The sequence below is a fragment of the Acomys minous genome (genome assembly GCF_964271855.1).
Source record: "Acomys minous genome assembly, chromosome: 3".
Lineage (NCBI taxonomy): Eukaryota > Metazoa > Chordata > Mammalia > Rodentia > Muridae > Acomys > Acomys minous.
Window position 1 is genome coordinate 12,502,982 of NC_140485.1, and position 17,741 is coordinate 12,520,722.

The 17,741-nt window shown below is 41.8% G+C and overlaps 1 protein-coding gene across 3 annotated transcripts in view; it reads right to left on the bottom strand.

Moving 5' to 3' along the window:
• Window positions 1–464: 464 nt before the first annotated feature.
• Window positions 465–17,741, bottom strand: part of SNAP25 (synaptosome associated protein 25) — a 73,509-nt gene continuing 56,232 nt past the window's right edge. For 2 of the 3 annotated variants that reach the window (XM_084775249.1, XM_084775250.1), the window contains exons 5-8: window positions 12,861–12,978; window positions 9,156–9,281; window positions 5,604–5,748; window positions 465–1,767 (exon numbers count right to left, since the gene is read on the bottom strand). In XM_084775249.1, the coding sequence (XP_084631375.1) occupies window positions 1,699–1,767; window positions 5,604–5,748; window positions 9,156–9,281; window positions 12,861–12,978 (458 nt within the window). In that variant the 3' untranslated portion in view covers window positions 465–1,698. Of the gene's footprint in view, window positions 1,768–5,603; window positions 5,749–9,155; window positions 9,282–12,860; window positions 12,979–13,179; window positions 13,298–17,741 lie in introns of all 3 variants that reach the window. The other variant, XM_084775251.1, reaches the window with a different exon arrangement.

Here is a 17,741-nt window from a genome sequence, read left to right on the forward strand (position 1 = left end):
AGTGGTGTTCTGGTGATGAGGGCTGAGCGTTGGATGACAGCAATGCTTGCAAAGGGGAAGGAGATAAGAGTTACCAACACTTGGGATACCTAAGTTTACACAGAGCCAAGACTAGAGGGCCTTAGGCTTCCCTCCTCCCCCCTGCCCTGCCCCAGTGGCTTTCTTTCTATGCCTGCTGGGAAACTGTGGTCCTCACAGCTAATACTGAAGTCACACACAAGCACTTCTAGAACAGGTTAGAAGAACCAAATCAAGGTGTCTGGTGTCATTCGGACTGTGCTGAGATAGAACATTGTTGGTTTTCCACTGAGTGTCTACAACCAGCTTGGTAGAAGCTACTGAACAGACTGTGCAGACTTTGCTTTCTGGTGTGAATGCAACATCAGACGGCAGCCGGTAGGTGGGATCTATAGTTTTTAATTTTTAAACTAGCTACAAAATGTCAATCACTTCACAAACCAACAGAGGAGACAGAGGGATTTAATATACATGCTGTAATGATATTTATCTCACAGTTTATCTATATTTCATTCATTTATATAATTTTTTTTAAGGGTTTCTTTATCAGCGACTAGACATCTCAGCAATTTGGTGTGCATAGCTCTAGATTAAGCAACGGAGAACTGTACTGATGACAAACCACAGGGAAATGGCGATCAACGAGAGTCAGACTTGGAAGAGCAATATCTTCATACCTTCCACAGCAAGAGCGTTGTCTCGAACACATAGCTTCCAAAAGCAGCCCACAAACCCTATATTACATCCATTTCACATAGTTTCAGCCAAACATATATTTTGCTAGAAATGATTAATGATGTTTCAAATCCGTGTGTGTGTGTGTGTGTGTGTGTGTGTGTGTGTGTGTGTGTGAAAGAAAAAAGGGATGATTATGATCAGTAGGTCTGAACGTTGACAGAAATAAGGTGACACAGCTGCAGGTTTTGCTGGTATGACTTAATCTTGACAGTGTCCCAATACTGAGCATGCGTAGTTGTGGCTTTGTTATTGTTGCTGTTGTGTGTGTTGTTTCCTTGTCAGTATGCTACTGTCATGGAAAGTTTTTGTTTAAGTAGGAATCTAAAAATCTATTTAGTTCTCATGCATAAATGCATAAATCACATCACTTTTAGTGCAATGCCTGTTATGTAATTTCACATTGTCTAATCATGAAATCATAGAGACAGATAAGAGCCGTGAAGAACCAAAGACAACACATTTGGAGAGATTCAGAGCCTGACACCCGAAGGAAGGACCGTGGCAGTAGCTCTGCGGAATGTCACAGTTTTACAAGAACAGTACTGTGTATTGAGAGAATCAACAGCACATTAAGCATTCCTAAATTGTTGTCATTCAGCAAACGCCACTGAGAAAAGAAAAAAATGAGACCTAAGCCATCTTAGGTTGGGAATTAGAGCCACCAGATGACCACTATGTACAACCTTTGGAAAGAAAGAGAGCCAGAGAAAACAAGAGACACATGGTATCATTGAGAAGCAGACAGACCACACAGGACATTTACAGTGGGGGTGACTGACTGCGTGTGCGTGCGTGCATGTGTGTGTGTGAGTGTGTGTGTGTGTGTGTGTGTGTGTGTGTGTGTGTGTGTGTGCAAGACCTACTAGGTAATACCATGAGAAAAGCATGAAGGAGCTCTCTTGTCCAACAACTTTTGGAGGAGAGCGCAGTAAGAGGGCAAATTTAACCACTTCCCAGCATCTTTGTTGCACGTTGGTTGGCTTCATCGATTCTGGTTTTGTTGGAATCAGCCTGAAAAAGAAGAGAAAAGAGAGGTCTTAGATTGCTCCTTAAAGTGTCATTCACCTCTGAGCCCACTCAGGTTCTTCTTTTGTGAAACTACCTTGAAAACTTCTCCATTCAGAATTGTCACTCCTACTTTTTTTTTTCTCCCCAGGATCATTGTTATGGCTTTAAGTGGACAAGGTCACAGAAACTTGACCTGGGTTTTCAACTGTTTGCCTCACTGGTTAGCATCTATTTTTGAGGACAGAGTTATATTATATATTTTTTCTATGTTGGAAAGCTGCTTAAAGGCTAGACCTTTAAGGCCCAGGAAATTAACTTCTCCCATGACCATGACCACAGGGAAAAGTAAGTCAGCAGTAGAAACTATTGCTCTTTCCTGTCATGAGAGACAATGTTTCTAACTCTATAGCCTGGGCAAAGGAGAAAGCTACCAGGTGGTCAAAGGACGCAGAGTTAGGTTTTGAGTGATCTATTACTCACTGATCCCAGGCTTTGCACCTACTTCCCAATTCCCAGGCTTCTACATTCAGTTTGAGTTTGTGAATTCCTAGCATGCTGGAGTCATCCATAGTCAAATAGATATTTGGAAAGTTGGCCATATTTCTAGATTATGCACAACTGAATTATCTGGCCATAGGTCTGCACCATCTGTTTGATTAATCAAGAACTGGCTTTAAAATGAATGTTTACATCACAAGAGAGAACACTGATCTGCCCCCATTATTCTGAACTGTAGACACATATTTTTGACCCCCAGTCCCCTCATTTGGAAAATGGATAACGCCTCCCAGTTTTATTTGGTTCCCAAGTCTTTCTTCTGTACCTACAAGTGGTATCAGGAATGATAGTTCTTTGGTGCAAAGGAAAATTACTAGCTCAGACCAATTTGAAATAGTCCTCTAGACTGAATTGTGCCATTTCTAGACTGAGCTCCAAGAAGATGAAATGAGAAAATAATCTATTTTAAAATAAATGTCATTTCTGAATGCAAATGTAGATGGCCTGGCTTATGAATGCACTGCCTGGCCTTCCTAGCAGTGTGGGGGTATTTAAGTAGAGCAGAGGCTATTCTTAGAATAGTCTCAAAGGACACAGTGGAGTTGGAACACCTTTGTTCAATGGGTGCCCGTGACTTCCTCTTGACTTTGCTGAAGCACATTCAAATTCCAGACATGGCACAAAGGTACCACATACTTTTTGTGTTACATAAAAGAAATAGCAAATAACAACAACAACAACAAAAAGAAACAACAACAAAAAACCCAGAAAAAACAAACAAACAAACAAACAAAAAAACAAAACAAAAAAAGAAATAGCACCTTTTAGAAAACAAAAGAAAACATGACAGATTCTTCCTTTAGGTATGTCCCTTGGAAAATGCCCATCTCTGTTCATCTTGTTTTCCTTGTTCATCCTTGATGATTTTTTTTTAAATGGAGATTACCTCATCCCAGTACTCCTGTTTGATTTTATAGAAACCTAAGATCACTGACATTTCCAATATGTATTACATGAACTCCCTTTGTGAAAACCCACAGTGTCCACCAGGGAGCCTAGGCATTGTTGGAAGGAGGTTCTAAGTCCATCTTTTTTGAGCCCCCAACTTCATGGCAGGTTGTGTACTGGCCCAGATCAGAAGTCTAGAATTGTGTGCATACTATGCCCGTATACCGGTATATTCAGATTCCAGGCTGGAACTCTTCTCCCAGTTTCTACATCACAGAGCTGGTGAACAGTATCCCCATTTAGAAGCCATGGCCTTAGTTCTTAGGCTCTGTGTCCCCTACTGATGGACGACCTCGAGGACCACCTGACTGGATCTCAACACATCTACTTCCACCAGCTTTACCATTAAGTTTGACGAGTTCCATTGTTTTGTTAGCACCAGTTTGCATGATGCTTGGGATGAAAAGTTCTAATTTCCAGTTTTCTGGAGGAACTATGTGCTTGTAACTTTCAAAGACTGTACATATAAATAACCATAAACAACAACACAAAGCAATTTCTTTAAAATCCACATGAATACATCAAAGGTCTTCTTGTTTTGAGCTCCCCAGAATTTACTATCAACCCAAATGGAGATGATAATAGAGCCTGATGGGGGAAGTGGGGTGAAGATCATTGATGAAGCTGAGAGAGAAGCACATTCTTCCTGCCTTGGCTACTGTGTGGCTTGGACTCAATTTTACACATGCAGAGACTTCTGAATACTCTTATCTGAGACCCCAGCTTCCCTGAGAAGAAGGGAGCCTGCTAACAACAGTGTAGATCAAATACATGGTCGGCTGGACTCAAACGGGCTGTGTTTATACCGCGTCCAGATTGTGATTTTGGTGGGAGGAAGACTTTCTGTTTCAAATGTTGACCAGGCTATACTAATTATTGAAAGGCAATTATACGCCTTCCCTCCACCACAGTGACTCAGCAGTCTGCGGTTGATGCAAGCCGGAACAGCTGTTACCCATCACCTCGCTTGGCTTTTCCCTGTGTACACCTTTATTGGTAGTGCTGTATCCAGAAGGTTCTCGCCATACTGGAGAACTATACCCACAGCGGCTCTGAATGTGGACTCTGCTGCCTTTTCAGAAGCAGTAAATATTTCTCTTTCCAAGTTCCGGCAACTCAAAGTTTTCACCACCTTATGTTTGTAAAACTCTGTTCTCTGGAACCCCTCTTGGCTTAGTTGAATGATATGCTTGCTTCTGAGTCAATTTGGTCCATGGACAGAAAACAAACACTTCCTGTTTTCTCAGGTTGTTTTTCCTTCTGGAAGACAGCTCAGCAATGATTTCTTTGTTCCTTTTTCCTTTGGGGCAATAACGGCTTAGGCCAGGCTGAGTTGGATCCAAAACTTTTTGAACCTTTCAATACGATTCTAAAATCCATTGGCCCTCACTGTATTAAAAGCTTTATCGGAGCAAAAGCTGCTTAGCCATGATAAGCATGTTGTAACTTGCAAACGTAAGCAAAACAGGAGCATTTTGTCAGCCAGCTCTGACACTTGTGCAGTTCACCACTGATTGGGCAAAATGTGGTCATATATTATTTATCTGGAGTACATATGACATGTTTCTCCTATTCATCCCTTCATGGCACATTGGGATGCTTGGGGACCAAGAGGCCACTACTTAGTTTGTGATTTAAAGGATCTAAAAATTATCCCACTCTGTTCTTGGCAATGGAAAAGATATTTCTTAAGAGATTCAAGAGCTCAGATTAAGAACATTGATGTCTCACAGAGAATAAACACACAGGAGAAAAGTAGCTAGACAGAAATTACACACATAAAATCATTGTTAAACCCTTAATGCACCCTTCTCTCCATCTTGGTATTTGGACAGTTAAAAAGATTATAATTAATATTCAACATTACTGGGGATGGGGCCAATATAAGGAAAGAATTAGCATCTGAATTGTATAGTGAGTGATTTCACGGTTTTAGGGTCCTGATGTGAATTTCTTGGCAGTGGGAATATGATTTGTCTCAGTTTCATGGTTTCTAAGTGCATAGCATATGGTTAGCATGGGGGAGATATAGAGAAATATCGACTGTACTCCATCGTATGGTCTGTGGCTAAGGGTGTAGCTCCTTGGTGAAATGCTTTTCTAGCATTCCCAAGGCCCAGTGTTCAATTCCTAACCCTCCAAATAAATCAAAACTCGAACACGTTCTAATCGTTGGTCCAGTTCTGTTGCTGAATCCCATGTTTTTGTCTTGAAATATTAAGGGCAAAATCTCCAGCAACTAAGTGTTCCTGGGTACAGTGTCCCTTTCCGAGTGGCAATCAGTCCCCGCCCCCGGCCCCCATCCTCCCCCTCTCCCGAGAGCTGTGGCTCACCTTCTCCATGATCCTGTCAATCTGGCGATTCTGGGTGTCGATCTCGTTACCCATGTCCAGGGCCATGTGGCGGAGGTTCCCAATGATGCCGCTCACCTGCTCCAGGTTCTCATCCATTTCATTTTCCCGGGCATCGTTGGTTACCCTGGGAGCCAGAGAGCAATTTCGGATGAGAGAGAGAGTGAGAAGGAAGTTGTAGAGAGTGAGGAAAGTCTTCAGACACCTAGGCATATATGCCTTATTCTTATACAATATACCAGCACATCTTAACATCTGTTCTAAACGCAGTTTTGAAATTGGTGTTTTGAGCTCAGGGTGTAGCGTAATAGTAGAGTATTGTGTACTGATACAAAAACTGTATTGGAGACCTTTGAATTCTCTTTCCTTCTTTGCCTCTGAAAAGGTTCAACTATGAAGCCAAGGCTGGCTGAGGTCTGGAATCACCCTCCTCGTCCTACTAGTATTTGTATCGCAGGTGTGCACCTCTACACCTGCTATGACTGTATAGTTCCAAGAAAAGTCATATTAAGTGCATCAATGAATTCACTTTTATGATTTCCAAAACTACATCATTCCCTCCTTACGTGTCATTTTATTTATTATTTTATTTGTTTAATGTGTGTCTGTGGTGTGTGTGTGTGTGTGTGTGTGTGTGTGTGTGTGTGTTCATGTGTGAGTCCTAAAGTGCCATGGTACCCACGTGAAAGTCAGAGGAAAGCCTCCAGTGTAAGTCTAACATGTCTATCAGGGTGTCTTACCCATCAGCATGCCTGTCATGTATGAACTTTCAGGGTTTCCCCTGCCCTCTTCCATGTCACCACAGACACATTAGAATGACAGGTGTGCACTGCCACCTCTGGCATTCACATGGCTTCCAGGCATCTGAACTCACCTGAGTGGCAAGCATTCATCCACTGAGACATTTCTGGGCCACCAATACCCTAATTTTATTTTTATGAAAGTAAAAATCATGCACTCCAAGGGACTCTAGGTCAGAGGATGGAGGCACAGTTATATAGAGAATTTGTATATTTTTTTCTTCCTGAAACATAAATTTCCAAGACTCAACTTGTGGGTGAAAAAGGAAAATCAGATAGAGAATCTGAGCGCTCATAACTTTCCCACCTTGAGATCTGCATCAGTGTGGGCAGCAGTGATGAACTGTCTGTCCTTGAGTCTGAGACCTCCTAGGGGATTTAAAGGAACTGTTTTTTTCAGGGTTATTCTTATACATGTACATGTTGATGCCATGGGTGCTTTCAGAGCAGAAAAAATGTGTATGTGGTGGATTAAGTTCAATGGGTAGGATGGGCAGGTGCTGGCTCACAAAGCACTTTACCACGTTTCCAAAGGCCAACTTGAAGGTTAATAGAAGGCACTCTATTGCAAACAGCAGGCATCTTACTGCAAAAAGAAAGCACTGATTACAGAAATTTTTCTACTAGTTACAGTAATGAGCTGAAAACTGAAGGGTTAAACTTCTTTTCCCATGGCAACTCCCAAAGTATACTGGCCTATCATAACTTTCTTTTTTTGTTTGTTTGTTTGTTTGTTTGTTTTTATTTGAAGCCTTGTCTCCATATATATGCCAAGCTGGCTTTGAGCCCTTGGGCCTCCTGAATGCTGGGATTAGAGTCCTATGCCACTATGCCTGGCTCTACTTATATATAAGCCCTAGCCAGAACAAATTTTAAAAATAAGAACCTCCTAGTATTTATATTTCATTTGAATGATCATCAACAGCAGAACCATTTCCCTCCCTAATGCACAGTGGGATCTCCTGTGCTTTAAAATCAAAGATGCTGTGTCTAGTGCCAAGAGATTCGCATTCAGTTGCTATGGACTGAGTGTAGGCACTGGTCCCTCCGTCTCTCCTCCTCCCCTTTGTCCCCGCTTTCCCCACTTTCTTCTTTTGTACCCCTTGGTTGATGCTAATACAAATCCTGGTATAAAAAAAATCACTAACTAGTTTCCTTGGGAAGCAGATGGAGGCAGAATTAGAACTGTCATTTGTAAGGCTGCAGGCGCAGGTCTAGACCCTATGACTGATGAATCACATTTGAATCCCTGCAGTACTGGCTGTTCAACAACCACAATGACTTAGGGGTAGACACAGTCATGAAGACGGATAGTTTCACATGTACTGAGCCCGGGATAACAGTCCATATCAGTGGTTCTCAACCTTCCTCATGCTGCAACCCTTTAATACAGTTTCTCATGTTGTGGTGACCCCAAAATATAAAATTACTTTCATTGCTACTTCACAACTGTAATTTTGCCACTGTTATGAATTGCAATGGAAATACTTTTGGAGACAGAAGTTTGCCAAGGGGGTTGCGACCCACAGGTTGAGAACCGCTGGTTTACATACAGCAGTTTAAATAATCTTAATTGAGATGCTTTGACAAAATTAAGCTGTTCTGGTTAAAACAAAGAGGTGATAGTGTGGAATGAATTTGGAGAGGGGTGTCCAAAAATATAAGGAATATAATCTCCCCTCTTCCCACCCCTTTTTTTGTTTTTCTGAGAGATGGTTATTTTGTAGCCTTGGCTGTCCTGGACTCACTTTGTAGACCAGGCTGGCCTTGAACTCACAGAGATCCTCCTGCCTCTACCTCCCTGAGTGCTGAGCTTAAAGGTTTACACCACTGTGCCCAGCTTCTTCTTTTTTCATGAAAATATTTGGCTGTTTTTGTGCTCTGTGGTTTCCTGAGAGCTGATATAATATCTGACTTATATAACTTGAACTTTTAAAGAGATATGCAAATTGGCTTTTGTTTCTAGATCTCAAAAGACAGGGTAAATGTACATTCCATTTTTCTCTCTTTTTTTCCACTCAAGTCAGTTCTTTGGCCTTCCATGTCAGTGCCCCGAGACGCTGACCTTTATTATTATACCACTGGCTACTTGTTGGCTCTAACTTCCAATGGGCCTTGGAGAGTGGCCCAAGGGAGACTGGATAACAGGAGAAGCCAGGGCTTAAGGCATTTGCTTGCCTTTCTCACTCTATACAACTCTGGCTATGGCTGCCTTTCCCTACCACAATACCCTTCTGTGGTCATAACTGTTGGGTTTTGGTAATAGTTCTTACTCCTATCTTCAGAGAGCTAAGTGATAACAGCTCCCTGCTACTACCTGAGTATAAATGGTACATCACGTACACTGTCTAACATGCCTCTGTCACTTTAGTAAACTTGACTAAAAAACCCACATCATGCAGTGCTTTTCCACAGCCTCTCTAATTCTGGATATGGTCATGGAAATTGCTCTGTCTAGAGACACTCTGGCAAACAGTACACAGGCTATAGTTTGGGAGGACATTGGATCTTGCCCCTTTGACGTACTCTATCACCATGAAGAAACCTGAGCTCTTTGCTGCAAGACCTCATGACAGTGGACGGAAGGGCCTCTATTAGTAGCCCAGCCAAAGTCCAGAGAAGTAAGTTGTGAATCCAGTCCTACCCCAATGAGGGATCCCAAAAATTCCTCATGGAAGAAAATAAAATAGCTCAGCACTGGTTATCCGTCCACAGGGAACTGCAAGAAACTCACCTGCGGATGAAGCCACCACTGATGGCCATCTGCTCTCGTTCATCCACCACACGGGCAGGCTGGCTGGCCACTACTCCATCCTGATTATTGCCCCAGGCTTTTTTGTAAGCATCACTGGATTTAAGCCTATGCAAAAAATTGGGTGAGTGACAAAGCACAGGGCGGAGCGGCAAGCTCACAGAAATTATCACGTCTTTAAGCAAAGAACCAAACCAAGCGAATGAGTTTTAAAGTTGAGGCATTGGAGAATACCGATATATCATAATCTGGACCCAGACAGTTGGCCACCACCTCGCCCATAATCCGGACCCAGACAGTTGGCCACCACCTCGCCTCAGCATTTTATTTTCAATTGAGCCAATTGCAGTGGTCAAGACTACTCTTTGATTCGTATTGTGGTTTAATTGGGTTTAAGATAAAGCTTAGGGTAGCTGGAGAATATTTAGTTCTATTTCACTGACATGGTTATATTTTGAGACACAAAACACAGCAAAACATACTGGCAGACAGACACAAAACAAGACTGCCAAGTAGAGGGTGTACATCACACCACAGTAACACAGAGGCGTGAAGAAAAACATACTTGACCAAGCTTTTAGACACACAATCATGCAATGATCTCTCTGCTTAATCTATTTCCCCCAATGCATGTGAACTCTATTTGCAGTGTTTCATGAGAGACAGACAGGGTTGGTGGATGGCCAAGGGTGATGGTCTTCGGGCTGCCTCTCCAGTAGTTTGAAATTGATAATATATCGGTACTTCCAGTCACCATACATCCAGGGTTGATGTACAAACCTTTGTCCACAGAGACAAAAAGTAAAAGAAGCATAGTGAGATGAATGCAGGAAAATAGAAGAGAGAACCAGCCATCTAGCACCCAAGAGGAAGCCCGCCCCACCGCACCCTGTGTCTTCTTCATGCACCAGCTACAGGCATGAGTAGAAAGTGAAGCATTCTCATTTAAGCCAAACTACTCCAGAAGTTGACCATTCTCGAAATAGGCACTAGCAGGACAGTAATAGCCTTCGTGAGGATTTGAAACGCAGTTCAGTAGCTTCTTGGTTGGGCCAAAGGGCAGGGTAGTGTGCATACAGATTCCTACTTTAAACTATTCTGGGTTATGACAAGGGAGGGTGGTTTGGAACTAGTGTGGTCTCCATGGGCTACAGTTCACTGACCTGCCTTGGAACAAAACTTAAAATCCAGGCATACCTGTTGTGCCCAATAGAAACATATAGAGCATATTTTGGTGGGTGTGTTGTAATTTAAGGCAATCAAAGATGTTTCTAGGTTCTTTGCATAGTAGAAACCACATACTATTGAGTCCAAGAACAACGTGCATCCTTTGGTCCCACTTCACAGCTTTTATTCTAGGATACCATGGTTGAATTCCCCATCCCACTTCTTTCTCTCACTATAGGGTCAAAGCCATCTCTTAAACTGGCTTTAACCCTTGCAGATTGAGGACCAAAAAACTATGGTGACAAACTAGGAAACACAGCAATGGGATTTCAGTAGCTCCCACAATTTACCATCAGCCCTTTGAGAAGCCACAACTTACTTCACCAAAGAGCCATGGGCCCACTCAATGAATTGTACAAAGTCACCAAACAAGTTTTCATAGTTAAGATAGTTTGTCTCTCCACCCCACCTCCCTGATTCTCTCTCTTTTTTGTTACAAGAAGCTGTTTGGACTTTGTGATGTTTTCTGCTATGTAAAATGTCTGGTATACCATCTTTGGCAAAGTCAAAGAAAAGGAAATATGCGTTTCCAAAGAGAAGGCAAACCACTGCACCCACAACGCTGCACAGACTCACATCACGGCCGTACATCTACCATAGTCCTTTGAAACATGCCGAGGCAGGGCAAAGCCCCCAAAGGGTCCAGGGCACCACCAGCCACTGCGTTGTGACACATGGTTTTTAAAGCATTATTTACACACGTAGGAGACACTTCACTCAAGCTTTGAAGCTCAATTAGGGTCTCTTTTGAATTAAGGAATTAGGGACCACTGACATATGGATTTAGTAGGGGTCATGTTTCCTCAGAATCTGAGGATCTGTCTTAAAGAGCCCTACCTCCACCTTTTCTTTACACACAATTGACGAAGGTTTGAGTGGGTGTATTTGTTAGAATTCACTTCCAATGTGGGGTAAGTTGGCTCTAAATGGTATACAGTCAAACCTTGACTAACTGGAATGCTTGAAAATAAGTTATTTTGGAGGATTCTATGGTTTTTCTGGTGAATAATAGGCTCTGCAGGAAATTTTTGTTTTAAGGGTAATTGGTAAATATCCTTCTCAAAATCTTGAGCTTTCAGCCAAGGAGTCTTTGTGTGTATGTACAAGCAAATCTTTCCATAGTTATGGCTGATAATAATGGTGTGTCTGATGACCTTTTAAAATCAACTGTAATATCACTTATTTATTTCTTCATATGTAGAGATTTCAGAATTGAGACTACATGAGACACTACAAATGTCCTGAAAAACAAAGTATTTCAAATCTGAGCTGACTGCCCCCTACTACCCCTGCCTCCCCTTTGGCTAAAAACAGAAAGAAGGCAATGATCATCCCAGTTAGCTGAATTCCAGTTAGCCAGGCTTTACTGCAGAGTATCTTTTTTAAAACATGCCTTTTATTTATTGGTAAAATGAGCCCCTCCCCCTCCTAAACAGGAAGTGGGATATTTCAAATCAGCCTCAAAGTTTAAAGGGTGCGAATGGTCATATAATCTGCTCAAAATGACATCAGTTTCTATTCTAAAAGCTAGGATCAGGAGAGCTTTTGGGTAAAAGGTTTCTTTTTAAGAGGGAAAGAGGGAAGGGGAAGGGAGATCAGGTAACGAGTTTATTTTTTCAAATGCATGTTGGGCAATCCACTCATGCATTTCCCCCAACAGCTAGCCAAATGAGACTATTTTCTAGAACCCTTGAGTTTTGGTTTCTTTCAATTGCAAACCTTTATAACCACATGTCACATTTCTGCTACATTCCAAAAAAAAGCATTGCGGAACCTTGAGAACAGTTAAATGTTTGGTGATGTCGTGCATGCAAAATCTACACATTTCAACATTTCAGCCAGTGTACGGGCAGATCTTAAAAAAAAAAAGAGAGTTACAGGAGTTGGGGCCAATTGGGGGCAGGCACTGGTGCCTCCTACTGAAGAAGATGCCTTGCACTGGGCGAGGCTATAGCATCTCCTGATCAAGTGCAGGAGCTGGTGGGCAGTTAAGTGAGAATCTGTCACACTCTCTGACTTGCAGAGGCTTACTTGGACCAAATTAGCCTGTCTCTTTTACTTCTGGAAAAAAAGATTAAACCTTGACAAATGAGCTGCTAATATGCCACACTTATGCAAAGTCTTTTCTAAATCTACAATTTTAAGTTCTTGGGATTAAGGAAAATAACGTGCCCTGAGTGCCTCTGTCTCGAAGTACACTTTCTGGAAAATGTTGAAACGTTCATCAATAAATATTGCCGACAGTGAGGCTTTCACTGTAGTATGCCTGATTTTTAATGCATCAACAGTAACTCTCACTAATATTATCTATGCTATGAGATGAATGCATTGGAGACGGTATTGATCTGTTCTGCATGCCACATGCTCATCCTGCCTATGAGCCTGCAGGAATGAGCTAGTCAAGGCTTGGAGATGAGCCTTGGGAAAAACCAAAGCTTCAGGCAGGCAGGCAGCACCTACTTGTTACAGGGACACACACAAAGCCCGCAGAACTTTCCTAGGTCCGTCAAATTCTTTTCTGCTTCTTTCATGTCCTTATTGATTTGGTCCATCCCTTCCTCAATGCGTTCCAGTTGCTCTGATTAAACGCAAGTATTTTATCCCCACAGAATGAAGCAGATGGAAAAGGACAAAGAAAAAAAAAAGACAAAACTTCAGACATTCACTTTGACATTAAAAAAGAAAAACAAAAACAGAAAAGAAAAAGAAAGAAAGAAAGAAAAGAAAAGAAAGAAAGAAAACTGGACGCCACAGATTAGAGCTGGTACCCAGTACCTACTTGTTACAAGGACATATGAAAAGGCCACAGCATTTCCCTAAATCTTTTAAATTTTTCTCGGCCTCCTTCATGTCTTGGTTGATATGGTTCATGCCTTCTTCGACACGATCCAGTTGTTCTGGTTAGGACAAAGGGATGATAGTGTGGAATGAATTTTTTTTGGGTTTCCAACAGAACATGAGAAATGACTATGTGAAACAGAATTAGAGAGAAAGAAAGAGGGAGAAGAAAGGAGGAGAGAAAGAGAGAGAGAGAGAGAGAGAGAGAGAGAGAGAGAGAGAGAGATTGAGATTACAATGCATTGTCCAAGAGGATGCATTGCTGTAGACTGCTGCCGCTGTCCTATGCAGACATGGGTGGAAGGAAATGATCAAGAATGATGCTCTAAGTAGTTTGCAGTTCAGACATGATGGGATGGGATCAGAAGGCCGGTTTGATTTTGCATATCCAGGGAAACATCACAGTGTATTGACTCAGACACCAGTGAAACCCAAGAGAAAGAAAGAAAGAAAGAAAGAAAGAAAGAAAGAAAGAAAGAAAGAAAGAAAAAGAATGTGTGTTAATTTATGTTTAAAGGGTTCACATTCAATGCTTCTAGAAAGATCTGTTCAATTTAAGAAGATCTGTAGCTTTTGGTTTTTAAGTATCCCCAGCCAGATAAAAGGAGACAATAGAATGCAGTGTCTTCTCCGAGGCCAACAGCAGAACAGTAAGCAGGGACAGACACAGCTGTGAGTTTCTGTTCTTCCCTCAGCAGTGGCTGTACAAGCAAAGGTAGCCCATGGTCTGTTCTTGGTTTTCTGTATATAATTCATAGAAGCTGGAAAAGAAAGTAACATCAGCGCAGCAGTACCGTAAGTACCAAAACATTTCTATCCATTTCTTACCCTATGAGTGTCTTGCTACAAAAGCTGGGGAACAGAATATTCTTCGTCCCTGCTTCCCCAGTGTCTATGATGGGGACCTTCTAACTACCAGCCTGGTCAGAGAACAGGGAGAATGTGTGTCTACTTGGAAGAGGAGCAATTGTTTGGCACGTAGAATGGCACTGTGCCATTGCTACAAGGCAAGCTGACCTCAGTGATTCTGAAACACAGCTCGATACTCGTAAAAAGGAAATCAGTTCTAGGTTGCCAGGGTTACATAAATCAAATTGATTAATTTCTCAAAAGTGTCACTGAATTGAGGTAACTGCAAGTTTAATGAAAGAGATTTGTCAAGTAGCTTTTCAGACCATTAAAGGAGAATTGCAACGTGGTGTCTTCGCTGTCAGATGATAACGCCCAGTTACAACTTTCCTCTGCTTTTGGTCTATATTTTTATGTATGCTTTGACAATTGTGCCTCTAGAGTAAAGGCATGGCCAGAATAAAACCGATAAGCACATTTTTAGCCTATGGGCATAAACAGTCACCTGAATACCATGGCTCACAAATGTCCACTGGAAATTGTTACTGTAAAACTGTAAAAATAAGGCTCACTAGTGACAAAAAGTAGGGGCAGCCTCCATTTGGATGATAAGAGATTATTTTTCTCTCTTTACAGTCTAAAGAAGAAACTGTCTCTGCTGCCTCTGCTATGTTTTTCAGAAGCTGATGAAAATATCCTGGTGTTTCTTCAGCTTGGAGGGCATAGCAGTGTTGCGCTTCTGTTAAGTGCACAGAGACAGGATGTTCTGAAATCTTTATACGCAAGGAGCGGCGCTCTCTCCCTTCCTGCTTCCTCACATTTGAGGGAACTTCCTGTCTACTTGCCTCTTCCCTTCCTGGTTTGTTTGCTTGCTTTTCGGACATAAGCTCTTCCTCTGTAGCCCAGCATCCTAAGCACTGTGTTGTAAGCACAGCCACGGCAAGATAAACTGTTTTTGTTTATTTGTTGTCTGCTTGTTTTTAACTAAAGACTTAGGTCTGGCTTCCCTTTAGGAACATGGTAAAATTAGTTGGTGAATCAAATTTAACACTCCAGTGAGAGGACTAGGGTGTAAGGGAAAGAGCATAGCGCTTCTCTGAACCTTTTAAACTTTTCTTGGCCTCTTACATGTCTTGGTTGACACAGTTCAGACCTTCATTAATATGCCATCAAATTCAGAGCCATCATGCATAAAGATTGAAATGAGGATTCCTGTTCAAATTAAATAATTGCTGATAGCTCTAACAGTGCTACATGAGAATGGATTTAAAGAAGTACCTAGGCTCAAATTTACTTCAGGGCACAAGCAATGGCTGCAAGGCTCACACAGTATTGGTAAGGGATGCATCTTCAGATGTTTGTACCTCCTGATACATTTCTCTTAAGTTAGAAAACAATGCTCTCTTGTTTTTGAAAAAAAAAAACTGGCTCTCCGACAAGACTTCAGAAGTCATATCCCTGGTGCCTCCAGAGAATAGAAGGTGATGTATCTATGTGAACTGACTTCCTAAGTGTGTTGACCCTATGAGTTAGGTACTTGACAGAGAAAAACAAACCTATCCATAGTCACAGTTCTCAAAGCTGCATTCTGCCATGGATTTCCAGCTTTGTAGGCAAATATTTTACCGAAAGAGAAAAATAATCTGATGCTGAACTTGATTAAAAAAATAATAAAACCAGCATAGAACTATTTTGCCCAGGTATTTTAGATTCTAGCAATGATATTAATTTTACTGTGCTAGTTGTGCACATGGGCATATTAGACACAGGGAGACTTGGTAGCCTTGGACTATTGCTGTGAAGCACTTCCCAGGAAGTTCATGAGAGCCTCTGATCCCTTCCTTTCCTTCCTTGTACAGCTGCCTCTGTGAGGGTCTCATGGCATGTTGCATAGGGTGGACTGTTTTTGTTTTTGTTTTGCCAGCTCAGGCCAGAGATTTTCCTGTTTAATTTAGAGCTCATGTCAAGTATGTTTTCAGAGGGTCTGGGCTGAGTCATCAAAACAACCCAGAAAAGACTAACAAAAGAAGCAAGAGAAACAGAATTGGAAGGTTAGATTATCAGTCTTAGTACAGAACCCTTTAGGGGATTTTCTGGGAGACATCGGCTCTGAATGTCTCCAGAGCTCTCTGCCATGCCTGGCGCTCCTTGGTGCCTTCCTGGTACCTGGGTATAAAACAAGAATCCTATAAGGAACTTCCCAGTGTAAGTGGTCATTGGACAACCTGCGGAGGTCTGGCTTGCCTCCACAGTAGATGCAATGACTCTCTAGGAGGTCGGTTGTTGCCTGTGGTTCCTTGAGCAGCTGTGAGGTAGAAATAGTCAATACTTTGGATGTCAGGCAGAGACATAATTAATACCTCATAAGCTTAAGAGAAACAAAAAAGCAGTTACTAATGTAAACAAGTAAACATTGCACAAACAGGGAAGATAGTGGTGGTCACTTGCAAAGACCGTAAGCTCTCAGCTTAGTAAAAATAGAAAGTGTATCCCTTAAGACAAACCTCAGATCACTCATTTTTGGAGATTTACAATTGCAGATTTTTTTTTTGTTTGTATGAGCTATTCATTACACATCATCTATAACACAAACTCATGGGAAATATGCTTATGAGAAAGATCCAGAATGTTTCAGCTGAAAACATTCTCTCTCTCTCTCTCTCTCTCTCTCTCTCTCTCTCTCTCTCTCTCTCTCTCTCTCTCTCTCTCTCTCTGTGTGTGTGTGTGTGTGTGTGTGTGTGTGTGTTTCTCTTCTTTGTTTCTTAGATAATAATATCTAGGTGCTCATGGGAATCATGGTGTTTATGAATGTTTGTGTATGTATGGGGATTTCATCACATTGTTCCTGTATATTTCCTTCCTTCCTTCCTTCCTTCCTTCCTTCCTTCCTTCCTTTTTTCCTTCCTTCCTTTTTTTTTCTTTCTTTTAAAGTTTTTTGAGACAGGGTTTCTCTGTGTGTAGTCTGACTATCCTCGAACTCACAGAGATTTGCCTACCTCTGTCCCCCTGGTGCTGGGATTAAAAGCGCGTGGTACTACTGCTGAGCCACCACATATTTTCTTCATCAAAGTACAAGGATCTTTGCAGCTCTGGCAAGCAGGCTGTTTATTTTCTATCTCTCTTTCTCTCTTTTCATCTGTAATGCTGGGGACTGAACCAAGGGCCTCCATCTTGTTAAATAGGGACTCTACAAAGAAGCTCCATCCCCAGCTGTTCTCTCTATGTCTCTACTGTTTCCCACGCCATGTCTTTGTGTCAGTACTTTGTAGAGGAGGGAAGAAAATGATCCCTCTTCTGTGGTAAAGCTACGAACTGAAAGTGTTGGGAAGACAGAACTGCCAATCCCTTGAGAGCCTTTGTTTTAATTTTGCTTTGGAAACCATTGCTCTTCTAGGTGGGTACCCTCTGTTGCACAACGTTAAAGAAATGACTCTCTGAACCCCCATTTCAGAGGTGAGATTTTTTTACTACACAGATCAAGCCAGCATGCAATTATGATAGATCTATGGGGTAAGGTTCTCAAGACTGACCCTGTTGTGAGGCCTTTAGACTATAACTCAACTCTACGCTTAATGTGAGAGATTTCAACAAACTAATTTGAACATTGGAAGAAAAGTGATGGGGGTTGATGTACAATTGTTTTTGTTTCTTTAT